The 13,351-nt window shown below is 37.8% G+C and overlaps 1 protein-coding gene across 2 annotated transcripts; it reads right to left on the reverse strand.

Annotated features, from left to right (window-relative positions):
• Positions 1-776: 776 nt before the first annotated feature.
• Positions 777-12,991, reverse strand: SPO11 (SPO11 initiator of meiotic double stranded breaks). 2 transcript variants are annotated; one of them, XM_032387784.1, is made up of 13 exons: positions 12,861-12,991; positions 10,770-10,883; positions 9,394-9,482; positions 8,911-8,977; positions 8,573-8,681; positions 8,013-8,099; positions 7,280-7,316; positions 6,846-6,955; positions 5,641-5,740; positions 5,246-5,283; positions 4,238-4,314; positions 1,905-2,016; positions 777-1,411 (listed from the first exon to the last, which is right to left on the reverse strand). In XM_032387784.1, exons 1-13 carry the CDS (start codon positions 12,989-12,991, stop codon positions 1,292-1,294), a joined length of 1,191 nt encoding a protein of 396 aa, XP_032243675.1. In that variant the 3' UTR covers positions 777-1,291. The 2 variants fall into 2 exon arrangements, with proteins under 2 accessions (XP_032243675.1, XP_032243676.1); XM_032387785.1 differs by lacking the exon at positions 10,770-10,883.
• Positions 12,992-13,351: the final 360 nt, after the last annotated feature.

The following is a 13,351-nucleotide window of genomic DNA, read 5'->3' on the forward strand; positions in this document are numbered from 1 at the left end:
CTTTTCTTATTATATGACCTTATGTAATGTTTACCAGAACCTCTTGTGTAAGGCCAGCTTCATGGGTGCAGTCACGCCAGGCCCCACGCTAAGAAGAGCCCCCAGTGCGCGCTTTAATTCTCTGCTAATGTCTTGAAATTCTTAATAATTTTTGAACAAGGACCCTACACCTACATTTTGCACTGGCCCCACATATTCAGTAGCTGGTCCTGCTCTTGAGGTAGACAGTGTTACTGTCCCCACTCTGCCCCGTTCTGGCTACGTGGCTTTGGACAAGCAACATCCCCCGTGTTTTCACCTGTAAACTACGGATGTAATTACAGACCTGCCAGGGCCCTTGGGAGGGTTAAGATAATGTGTAAGCAGTGATTGGCACAGGTAAGTTCTCAGAAATGGGACCCACTATTACTAACATCTATTTTGATAAAATAACTCACCAACAATTCTGTTCTCCTCTAAATACAGATTCTTACTTACAATTACAAGTAACTTCAGTGCAGTTAAACGTTTGCTGAAAGTACAGAATAAAGTCATAAAACTCATCTCTGGAAAAACTCAGAGAGGGTTATGAGGGGAGATGATCGAATCTTTACTATTACAGAAAGACCTTATTAAAATTTGAGGCTTCTGTAAATCTTGAACATGTTTCATAAACATGGCCTAGAGGGGAAGTCAGGGGACTTGATGTGTGGTGAGAATGGATAAAACCTTGGGGAAATTTTCAAATAAATTGTTAATAATAAAAAGCATACTCAGAAACAAAATTAAGTGCTTCAGACTGCATAAACCCAAATATTTATTCATAATAAATTTTACTACTTCCACAAGTGAATGAATGGGGTGTGACCCCTACACCATGAAGACAAAAAAGAAAGCAACTAAAAAGGAAATACTAGACACTCTAATTCATTTGCAACTTCTCAAATTTAGGTTATTATTAGTTTTGATACTAAAAGATGCTTCATGCCTTAACATTAGTTACATTGTAGAAATTAAATATTTTTGCAGACTTTGATGGCATTTTTACAATATTTTTTTCAAATAAAATTTAGAAGTCAAAATAATGTATACTCTTTTATAAGTTACTTTAGAACATAGGATAGAACTCAGTCTCTACAGAGAAGGATAAAGTCTTCTAAAGAAAATTGTTTTGACAAAAAATATAATTAGTGGAAAATTATTTTACCTCTACAGAATTAAGAATATATGTTCTTTCCACAACAGTATCTACTACTGAAAATAAAACTAATGAAAAACCTCTTGCAATCACAAGATATATTCTGATATGTTTTTATATCCATCCTCCAAATTTTAATTTGTTAGGTAGGTACACTCTGGAAAGATAATCTGATGATAGGAAGGTCAAAGCTTGAATTTCTGCCTTCATTTTAGAGTCTGCCATTATTTCCATCTGTCAATAAAAGTAAAGTACAGCTGTGACCAAGTCCTGTGCTACAGCTCTATTGACTCAAACCTAGTAAATCTAGGCTTGTTTTATTCTCAGAAGCCACGGGCAATAGCTTTTAGGTCAGCCAAGACATTCCAGAGCTGTTACAGAAAAAAACGTCAGAAGAATACCCAGTATGGATATCTCTGATAACTAGAAATGGTCTGGTGTGTTTATGTAATTTCTTTCTTCCCCCCCATAAACTATGATGCAGCCATAGACGATGGGTAGAGAACTATGATGAGGATAAAAATAGGTCAGCTCCATCCATCTGATCTTATCTATTAGCATTCGTAATTCAGTGTTTGAACAACCATTTACTGCCAAGCACCACTCACATTAGTTGTTGGTTATATAAAATTTCAAGGAGGATATTTACAGAATATTATGTGAATAGCCACTATGAAAGTTAAAGGCAATAAAACATACAACACCTGAATTTTAGAAAGAAACATACTTCTTTTCTCCAAAATGGTTGGCAAGTAACATAAGGTCTTTTCAGGACACTGTCAAGTTTCATCTGGTCCCGTTTTGTCAGCGGAATTAAAGTATCTCTAGGTATATTTAACCTAGAAAAAATACATGAAAAAAAATCAGCAAAAACAGAGTGCTTCTATAACTTAAAGGTCACATATTTATTTGTATTTATTATACTATGTCAAGAAACTCAGAAATAACAGGTAAGATAAATCCCTCTTTTAAAGCCAGAATTTGGGAGATGTCCTAGATCAGCAAGGATTCAAGTTCATAGTGGATGTCCATTCTAAATTGTTGTTTTCCTTCCCGTCACACTCACAGGACAATGACAAGAACAGAGACATTGGTACTAAACACAATGCCAACAGCACTCCATCAAGTGTATGGACACCACCGTGGCTCCCAGAGCGCTATGGCCTCGAAGCAGGGAGCTATAGAATATGCGTGGCCAGCCCCAAAAGTCACTATGGGATCTCAGGTTCCACTGAGCACTTCATTCTTTGTAATTCATTGAGAACTTTCAGGGCCAAGGACATTAGTCTATTTCTAACTTATTTTCACTTAAGCGCACGTGTGTGCACACATACACACACCCCTATCTAGTTTTAAGTTTTAAAAAAAGTGGATTGTAATTTTTTCTTGGTGTGTGTTTTAAAAACAGGACAGGAAAGGTCCAGGATTTATGGTATAGACTACTTTTTGAAGTCACAAATCCTGGATTTCCCAGGAGAGCTCTAGTTTCAAATAGTCTTTTTCAACGTCCCCACAATTATGACCATTTGCCAGTGGCAGCTTTCAGATAGGGTGACAATCTGATTAAAAGTTGAGGGGGGAGCTAGAGGATTTCCCGTGAAGCTGTGTTTGTGTAGCTATCACACTTTTTAAAAATTTCACTGTCCATTTATTTGGAGTGGCTTTGAGGGCACTGATGGAATTTATGAGATGCAGCTGGAGTTTCTCCAAGCCCTCCACCTTAATAGTTATCAGATCATTTATCCTGAATTTGTGTTAGGAAAGCTCTTCATGCAAACAGATCACCCCCAAGAGATTTTGACCATGACACATACACCAAATGGAACAAAACTTTGATCCACTAGAGTGTAAATATTCAAAAATCAAAAACTAAATGTTTTCTCTTATGCCCACATTTTGTAAGAAGTGGCAATCACCCAAAACCTGTTCATGTTCCAAATTTAGGAACAAGGACCAGGTACCAGGGTTTGCTCGCTGCTTAAAGAAACCCAATAAACACGTTTAAGTTCATTCATATTGGCCAATTAAACAATAAAATATTTTTAAATATCACATTAGCAGAGATGAATAAAAGTGACCATGTCCCATGCTGAGGGACAGGTGGGCTCTCATTCTCCAGGGAAAACAAAATAATTAACCTATCAGGAGGGCAGTCAAAATCTTAAAAATGTGCATACCCTTTGACCCAGCAATTCTGGGAATTCAGCCTTGGGGACTAAGGGACTAATTAAAGATGCGGGCGAAGATTTAGTTACAGGAGGGACCATCAAAGCACTATTTATCAGAGATTTGGAAACCACCCAAATGTCTGACTACGAGGCACTGGCTGAATAAACACTGGTACATCCAGAATTGGAACTCAGTGAGAGAAGACACTAAAATGAGGTCATGGGTACGGAAAAGTGATTTCATTGTTGTGTGAGAGAAGCAGATTACAAAGTAACAAAGTATGATCCCATTTTTGTGAAAAAGTTATGGCTATGCACAGAGTGTAATAATAATCTACAGTGGTAAAGCTGTTCGTCAGTAGGTGATTTTTATCTTGTTACATAATGGTATTTTTTTCTATAATGAACATATATGTTAAACTTGACAAAATTTAGGTTCCCAAATGTTAAGTAATCTTAAAATGAGATTTTTTTTATGAAATTAAAATTTTAAATCTATGGTAAAATTGATTCATATGGCAAACGATGTTGTCAATGATTACCATTTAACTAGATTCAATGTCTTACACTTTCAGAGTATAAAAATATTACAAAATCTTAAAAAAAAATAAAAAAATAAAAATATTACAAAATCTTTTAACCATAAAGGTAAAACAAAAACTATTTTCTAGCTGAAAGTTCAGTTAACCAAATTCATTCAAGCATTTTGGTAATTGAAACAGAAACATCGATGAATTTAATTCATAATTCTATAATCCTGAGTCATAGTGACAATATAAACAAAACACATGAAGAGCTTTCCCATATAGTCACTTTTACGGCTTATTGTTAATATTATGATAAGTCATCATTTTAAATATCCTAGTTTTACTAAAACTAAGATTAATCTAACCGTTTAATATCGGAAGGGAGGAGACCAAGCCATCTAATAGCTGGAACTGTGAGATTATGGGCCTCAAAAGACATTGCCTAAAATAAAGAGCAAACGTACATTAGGTGAGGCTAAATCGCAGAAAACCAGCAGACTTGTTTTTGCAGCCACATTTTTTACTTATTAAGAAGGATAACTACAAAAGACCGCACACTTCCTGAGGCCACAGAACTAAGAAAATCACCAAGACTTTTGCTAACCTGGGCTTTCAGTGAAGGTTTTAAAACTGCTCTAGGCTTTCTGTCTTGATTTTATATAAATTAAAACTACAAATGAACCTCCCTGACCTGCATTTATTGTTGTTCATGATTCTGTATTTTGACATCTTGCTTCACCATCCCTTTCGTCTGAATATACATGTCATATAAACATATCTGTCGGGGACACTCAAGGTGTATACCAGTGGTGCCCAGACTTCATCATGCATCGGAATCATGTGGGGTCCAAGCCCAGAGATTCCAATTCAGGAGGCCTGGGTGGGACTGAGCTGTGCATTTCTAGCAAGTTCCCCGGTGATGCCAACACTGTCTGGGACCGTACTCAGAACAACTGATGCACAGACTCTAGTGGTGAAATCTGGTGATGTTTTCATTTTTCCTTACGGTGGGTGTAAAGGGAATTGGCAATGTCAGAATTCAAGGTTATATATAATTTTCAGAGTTTATTTGGCAATTGGCCCTTGCTGTTACCCTGAGGTCCCACGGTTACTTCAGCAGACTGGGAGAGTGAAGGATAATAGTGTCTCTCGCCCACAGCTAATCCCACTCTGTCATCTGCGGTCACATTGGTCATGCTGGAAGCGAGAATCACAGCCACTAACACAGATTGGCCCTAGACTAGGAGAGTAGCTCCCCGGTACACTGTGGGGGTCCTCAGCCAACTAAGGGCTGGTAAGTGAATGCAGCAATCACTCTGATGAGTATGAACTATCTCAGTAGTGGAAAAGGAAAAATACTTTTCTGTACTTACCATAGATCCATACTTGTAGATGCACATTATTTCTATGCCTGTGAAAAGAGTCACCTTTATGGTTAGTCTCCTTGCACATCACAGGTTAGGTCTCTTGTACATCAAGGTTATGGTTAGTCTCCTTGTACACCACAGTTGTGCGCTCTCACATTTTATCTAACACCTGCAACTTTTATTTTCATAGACACTACCAATAAAAAACTTGTGGTTCAGTTCAATGGGGCAAAAATAGCAATAAATTGCCTCAAATGATTGTAATCATTAATTTTAATCTGATAATCATCTTCTTTTAAAATAATTTATGAAAGTGTTCTAAGAGCAGAAAAGCACAGCTATAAGTATGATGAATAGGATTTAGTTAGGACGCTGCTTCAAATAATCCAACGACAAATCACCATGTGGATCGGCATCGACAAGAGCGAAAACAGGAATGTGAAATGTATCCCATAGCTTCTTGACCAAAAGTCTTGTGTTCAGATCAGGTACCCCCTTTCCCTAAAAGCAAGATTGAAATTATGCATTTTAATTCCAGCAGAATGAAACTGACAAAACCTTTTCCTTATCTTACCAACAATTTAAAAGTTAGAAAAGTTAGATCACCTTAAATTTCAGGTGGAAGACTAGCGTGGACTGTGAAAAATGTACAGTCTACACAACAGAGTGAAAAAGCTCACCTACATTTGTCACTGTGACTCAACTATCCCAGTCCTGGGAAATAATCCTAAGGAAACACTTCAGCAGAAGCAGAAATAATAAAAATTGGACATATCTACCAACAGGGACATGGAGAGGCAGCATCGCACATGTCATTCGTCATTCGGCAGGTGTCCGATTACTCCAGTGTTATCACCTCCTCCCACACGACCCTGTAGCAGGAAGCTTACTACCCTCTGCTCACTGATGACTGTAGCTGCCCGTGTGGCATCTCAATGTATGCTTCTGTGTTCTTTGCCATTCTTGGTGCAGATACATATGCATGTATATATATGTATAGAAAAGCAGGCTCCCTTTGATGGAATTCATGCAATTACCTGATCTACAAACCTGCGGGAGGCAGAACACAAAGCAGCTCCAGCGTTACCATATTATAGTTGAGACGAGCAGCCACGGGAGAATGGCACGTAGGTGATTCTGAGAGCCTGTGCAAACTCAACTGTGGCATTAGAAAATCACTGGTATTTAAGAATTGGGACCACCAGGGGCACCTGGGTGGCTCAGTCGGTTAAGCGTCTGCCTTCGGCTCAGGTCATGATCTCAGGGTCCTGGGATCGAGCCCCGCATCGGGCTCTCCACCTAGCAGGGAGCCTGCCTCTCCCTCTCCCTCTGCCCCTCCACCCAGCTAGTGCTCTGTCTCTCTCTCTCTCTAATAAAATTAAAAAAAAAAAAAAAAAAGAATTGGGACCACCACCTTGATTTTAGTCAGATTTGAGGATGTTTAAATAAATGCCTTGGAAATTCTTACTCCCTCACCCCAAAGGATGTGCCATATTGATAACAGAACATTGTGCGAGCTGTAGAGATAATGTTATAAACCCCTCTTGCCAATCACCAAAGTAGTATGTTAGTCTTGGCATTGTAGTAAAGGGAAATAATATAATACCGTAACCATGATGCAAGGGGACATTCTGTTGCAAAAGTTGTCATCCAGGAGTCGCTGAAATGTCGCATCTTTTTCTACAATTAATAGAAATTTTGCATCTGTAATTAAATCTGTGACGTTAAGGCTGATAATTTGAAGACAAGAATATTTCCATTTAATCGCCAACTAAATAGTGATGCCATATAAATCAATTCTAAAGCAGCTATAGATATAGTATATTCCTTTTGCCTTCAAATAGATAGACATCGATTCACATATTTAGATACCTGTCTCTTCTACTAGACAGGGAGCCCCTAAAGCAGAAACCATGTGTGTTCATCTTGACCACCATAGGGTCTAGCTTGATGGTTACACATTATGAAGGCTTGGCTTATCAAAATAATGAACGAATGCACATTCTACAAGGTTAAATAGTTTTACCACTCAAAGGATACTTCGAATTCCTTGAATATTAGATGGCACAGCAACAGCCTAAGTTAACAAAACAAGAGAGTTTTTATTTTAAATAAAAAGCAAGTATAACCACATTTAAAAATGTATCATAAAAATCCCATATTTTCATTTTTCTCTGAATACATCAGTCATCAGAGATTTATTCCTCAATAAGGAAACAGTAGGAAACAGACTTACTCCTAAGAAGACAAACGTGCCACCCAAACTACTTCCTAGCAGGTGAGAATCTCTCAGAAACTCTGTGGATACGTGGCTTAAGTGGCAGAAAGTGGTGAATTAAAGCCCTCCTGTCCTAGAGCACACAGGTGTCGTCTTGCTCATTTCCAGACTGCTGTGCAGGTTAGTGCTGTGGGCTCTCCAGGTGCCAAAGCCCAGCAAATAGTTCAGAATTAAATAGATCAATTTCCAAGCCAGGAAACTGTATCAAGATTACATAAGTAACCATGCTAAAACAGCCAAGCTCCATTCTACCTGAAGACAACAGTACATTTTTCAAAGGAAAGCATTATCTTTGTTTATTTTAATATGACATTTGACAACTGGCGTATTTTAAAACTGTGTAATGGACAACCCCCTAAAGCATACGCTTATTCACCCTTCGGTTTTATTTGAACATCTTAAGCTCCAAACTACACAAGAAAGCAGGAAATAAAATACATTTCAAAAACAAAGGATCTGAAAGGGAGTTAAAGCAAGTGACATTAATATGCTCACTGTGGAACCACAGGTACAGTGCACGCTGGTGCCGTCTTCCTCCATATACCTTAAATTGCCAGCGATTAAACCTTTCGATGTAGATAACTGAAAAAATAATAGCCATATTTGAACACTTTTTCACGGACATATTTTTTTTAAGTTTATTTATTTAAGCAATCTCTACACCCAGTGTGGGGCTCGAACTCATGACCCCAAGATCAAGAGTCGCATGCTCCACCAACTGAACCAGCCAGGTGCCCCTCACTAACACATTCTACACGGCTGAATCAATCCTCACGTTCACCTGCCAGATTACATGTATTTCAGCTCAGATTGGAATTTAAGAAGTAAAGGAGAAAATATGTAAGGATATTTAGGAATAAAAAATATTTAGTAATTCACCTGTTTTAGTCCTTTCATCCAAGGGAATATATTGAGAGTAGATTATTTAAATTCATGAGAAAAATGTAGTATCAAATAGTATCAAAACAAAGCACAGATTACATTTATTTTTCTATTATGATTTTACACAAATCTTTTGTCTTAAAATAAGATGTTTTGTATTAAATGCTACTTACTATATGTAGACTCATCCTCGGCACTTTTAACATACAAGAAATGTCATTGATAATATTGTCCACGACAGTCTGGTTACCAAAGAGTTGGCTGTCAGTATAATATATGTCTCTATGAAAGTTAAATATATATTTTTAATTAGCCATATTCTCTTTGACTATGACAAGTATTGGGGTATTATTTGTGGGAAGCTTTAATTGGATGAAACACAACATATAAAGAAAGTAATTTATTACCCATAGTCTAGTCTAATGTACCATTTCAAATCATAATGGGAGTTAACCTAAACTAACTCTCAGGTTGCATCTTAAAGGAGTAATTTACCAAAACAAGTATTTACCTTTTGGTTGCATAAGTGTTGCTCTGTACTAATTTATAAATCATGGACAATATTTTAAGAATTAGGGCTGGAAAATAAGATACAATAAACAAGTTACTCATCACTTCTCTCATTAATTCAAAACACACCCCTATCAAGGATTCCAACTAGCCCCAGTTACTTTCCATAACATTAAAAAAATTATCTTTCCCAAATAGAAGTACTGAGTACAGAATAATAATTTCCTGAAGGATCAAATAAATTGCTGTCTGAACAGCAAAACTGAGAGAATATTTTTCTACTGAATCATGTACCTTGAAAATTTATTTTGGAATTATAATCTGCTTCCGTGGTTATTGACAATGAAAAATTCTGTAACTTTATTTCAGGTCTAAGGGTGGTATATTAAAGAACAACTAAAATTATTCAACTAGGAATAACTAAACCCAGAAAGTAACCAAACTTATTTATTTTATTACTAAAAGCTAAGAAAGATTAATTTACCAAAATTTTTAACTGATTTTGGTGAATCACTTTTGATTTTTCTCGTGGTACAATGAGATACCATCTGAAGACCCACAGAATCTTCAAACCTGTCATTTTGTTGAAAGGCAATAAGATAAAAAAGAATTAACGTCTGAACACCGAACAATATACACTTAATGTGCTCTTCTGCACATCACCTAAATCCATATTTCTTCTTAACAGAGCCACTGAAGCTTTAGGACAACTTCATTTATAATCTTAGATAATTCCAGGTGGTAATTAGGGTAATTAGCTTTGTGACATACAGAGGCACTAAAATAAAGTGTTTAAAATAAGTGAATTAAATACCTTTGAGTATCATGTATGTGTATTTAGTGTATAATGTGTGACATTTCATGTATGTAAACTATTTTACCTATTTCACAATTTTATTAGCATTTTGCTCATTTTAATATTTACTCATTTGTTAATTTTCCTCAACTTAACAAGTTTTGAAATATTATATTTCTGATTTACCTCCAAAATTACATTAAGTGAAATAATTTATATTAGGTTGTTAAATTGAACTGCCAAGCCTGTCCTAAAGGTGGCAGAAGGCACCAGGCAAATAGGTTGGGTGTTAGCTGTCTGAGGGCTTGATGAAATCCATTCTCCAAAATGATGTAAAATATGATTCAAAAGTTTACAGTTTGTATTAATTATACTGACCATAAAAGAATACTTAGTGACTAAGGAGACCCAAAATTACTTTTATTCTGTTTCTGTAACTCTTACTGAGAACTATTGTAGTGTTTTTCATTATTTAGATTCTACAGGCTGAGCATCTGAAAAACACAAAAGATGCAAGCAGGTTGGAGGCTTGGACAAAACTGTTTGCCGATTTTACCTTCTTGGACACATGACTTAGCAGGGGGAAATCTACCAGGAGAAAGAGCCTTTGAAATATGCTCTGTGTTCCAGATACATTTATTTTCCTTCCAGTATCAGGATTGGTTGTACCTCCCCTGAGCAAGTGGTTTGCTTTTGCAGTATTTCTGCAGAATTCCACTGGTCATATTTCCCCCGTTTGAGTGCTAGACATTCTAGCTTAGATCCCAGTTTGGAGCCTGTTTTTAGCAGAACTGTAAGACCTTATCATATGCATTTTGAATTCTAACCTCTTCTGGTTCTTCATTTGTTCTTCCTAGCATTGTTTTCCCTTTGCCTTATCTTTCACACCCACTTCTAGTTTGTAAGACCTGCTTATGAGGTATGTATTTTGTAAACTTCCTTCAATCCTTCTAGGCAGGGTAAAAGCAGTAAAAAGAATGACATCAGACTAGAACTCTAACTCAAATAAATTCAAATAATGACATAGATACTGTATTTAAAAATTAAAAATGCCAAATGCCCACTTTATATTTTCCCAGCTTGATCTGTTGTCTATTGTGAATGCAGGTGCTTCATTCCTTGCCACGCTCGTGATGATGTCTTGGATAACACTTTCTATAGATGCAAGAACCTCAGAACTGAAACAATAAACACACTATGATTCCATCTTAATTCTAAATTAGACCTTTACACTATGTAACGTTTCCCCAGATCAATAGGAAAGTAGGTTTTAGTTTCATTGGTTGTTTTTTAAGACTAGGTAATTCGCCTCCATACTGATCTCTCCCACTAAATTTTGACATGGGCATTGCACTAAAACAACAACCATATTTATAGTGGTTACTTGCAGAGAAATTTCATTTGCTTGTAATTCTACTTCTCAAACAATTACCAGTTGAAGTAATATCTTCCTTTTAGACAATATTACTAACTAGACAATATGATTTATAAATGTATTTTAATCTCTTCGTATTAACCTACTTAAATTCAAACTTGTTGGCTTGAAATATGACTGATAAATGTTTTAATTAAAAATGATGTAATATTGGCTTTGAATTTAATTTCTTTCCCAAAAATGCAATGCAAAAATATTCCAAAAGAAATACTTCTTATTGTAGCACATCACCCTGATTGATCTCATGCCTTAAATCTGCCCTTTTGAATTTCAGTGATACAAAGAGAAAAAAGTTTAATCACTACCATGGAAAGACTTGGCAACCATTACAGCACTTTACAGAAAAATATTAAGACCTAGCCCAGTTTTCTGTGAGCTGACTTTTAATTTCACAAGCCATCAGCTTCAAAAAATGTTGTTCAGTTATAAATACCATTGGCGTATTGCCTAAGAAGGGAAATCAAATTAAATCTAGAAAATGTGCAGAATGTAGAATGTAGAATGTTCTAATTCCCCCAGAAACTTCAGAGCTTGCTTTAAAATGCACGTTATCAGAAAGCAAATCTTAAAACAATCAGTATTTTCTAACACGGAGCGATAAAAACTGACTCAAAGAAAGATCTCATTCATTTTTCCAGTTTGAAAAAAAAAGTTGCAAGGTAACACTGTGACAAACTTGAAAATACAATTAGATTAATTTGCATCTGAAACTTAAACAGGGGACTCCCATTCTGTCCTTTCCTCACTCTCATAAGTTCTCCCTCAAACTAAATACTTCTATAAAAATCTGTTTGCTTGTAGGTTTTCCACTTTTTTTTTGTTTTGTTTTTTTGTGGTGTTTTTGTTTTGTTGGTGGTTGGCTTAGTCTTCTTAAAAATAAGACAGTAATTTGTTTAGGCTGAAAAACTTTGCTGATAAACCAGAAAAGCAGATCCAGGAAAAAAAAAAAAAAAACCGCCACCCAGCATTTTAAATAAAAATGGTCAATAACATAAACATAGTCTCTGTAGCTAATTCCGAGCCGGGGAGCTGGAGAATCTCAGTAATCCATCTCTTCAGCACCTGGCTCTCACCAACCTCGCCAGCCGCCAACTGCTTTAATTGATTTTAAATAAATCATTTAAAATGTGTGTACATTCTCTCCAAGTCAAGTAAATCGTTGTCTCATTATCAGCCACTTCCCTGTTCAGTTTGATAAAACGCGGATTGAGTGAGAACTCCCAACATTCATCTTCCCTCTTTCTCTTCACACACGCGCGCACACGCACACACGCGCACACAAAATCCTGAAAGCTTTTTACATTTTTAAATTGTATCCAAAAAAAAAAAAAAAAACGTGTTTTAAACAAACACAAAGCCAAACTGTGCCCTAAACTCCCTGAGCTCTGAGAATCTCAGGAAACCGGCACGCTCCCGGAACATTCTAGAAGGGGAATATTCTAGAAGTCACCAGAGGCGAGGTCTGTCACCGGGCTTTTTGAGTTCAAAATAATAGCTAAAAGCAGAAAAGAGAGGGCTCTGAGGAAGGAGCTTTCTCAGGGTTCACGAGTGGCCGGCGAAGGGGGTTGCTCCTGGGGCCTCCTCATCCCGAGCCCAGGGAGACGGCAAGGAGCGCAGCCATGTCCCTACGGAGCGCCTCAAGACCCCGCCCCAGCCTGGCTGGGGACCCGGCTCCTCTCTAACTTCCGAGCATGCGCGCCCCAGGGGGGGCCCTTCAAACCTTGAGGCCAGGCGCGTCCCCCCGCCCGCGGGCTCCCCACCGCCTCTCTTCAGGGTGGCCAGCAGGGAAGCCTTGTGCTGGTCCAAAACCGCGAAGAACGAGGCCTCAGGCCCCATGGGCGCAAAGGCCATGAGGGCCGACAGCAACGGAAAGCTCCAAGAGCAGGAAGCCCACTAGCGCCCACGACGGCCCTGCCGGGCGCCTCCCGCGCGCCCTGCCTCACGGGCTCCCTGGCGATGGTGGTCACTTTTCACCACACTTTCGGGCTGGGCATGCGCACACCTAGCCCCCCAGGCATGCGCATAACGCCTCTCATTGAGCGGAGTGCGCAGGCGCACAGGGTTCAATCGGGTACAGTCCCACCTGGGGGGCGAAGTGATGGGCCCAGTGGGGACCAGCATGACATATCTGGGATATTGGATCCAGTTTTCCTTGAAATGGATTTATGGTGTTTGGTTTTTTGTGGGTGTTTTGTTTTGTTTTTTTTTTGA

The sequence above is a fragment of the Phoca vitulina genome, unplaced genomic scaffold (genome assembly GCF_004348235.1).
Source record: "Phoca vitulina isolate PV1807 unplaced genomic scaffold, GSC_HSeal_1.0 scaffold50, whole genome shotgun sequence".
In the NCBI taxonomy this organism is placed as follows: domain Eukaryota; kingdom Metazoa; phylum Chordata; class Mammalia; order Carnivora; family Phocidae; genus Phoca; species Phoca vitulina.

Excerpts from the sequence above, each read along its gene's own strand:
- SPO11 (XM_032387784.1), bottom strand. The coding sequence starts at position 12,991 with ATGGCCTTTGCGCCCATGGGGCCTGAGGCCTCGTTCTTCGCGGTTTTG. Across the intron at positions 10,884-12,860 it reads GGGACGCGCCTGGCCTCAAG|TTCTGAGGTTCTTGCATCTA; the intron begins GTTTGAAGGGCC and ends TTATTGTTTCAG. Across the intron at positions 5,741-6,845 it reads CCCCTTGCATCATGGTTACG|GGAAAGGGGGTACCTGATCT; the intron begins GTATTATATTAT and ends TCTTGCTTTTAG.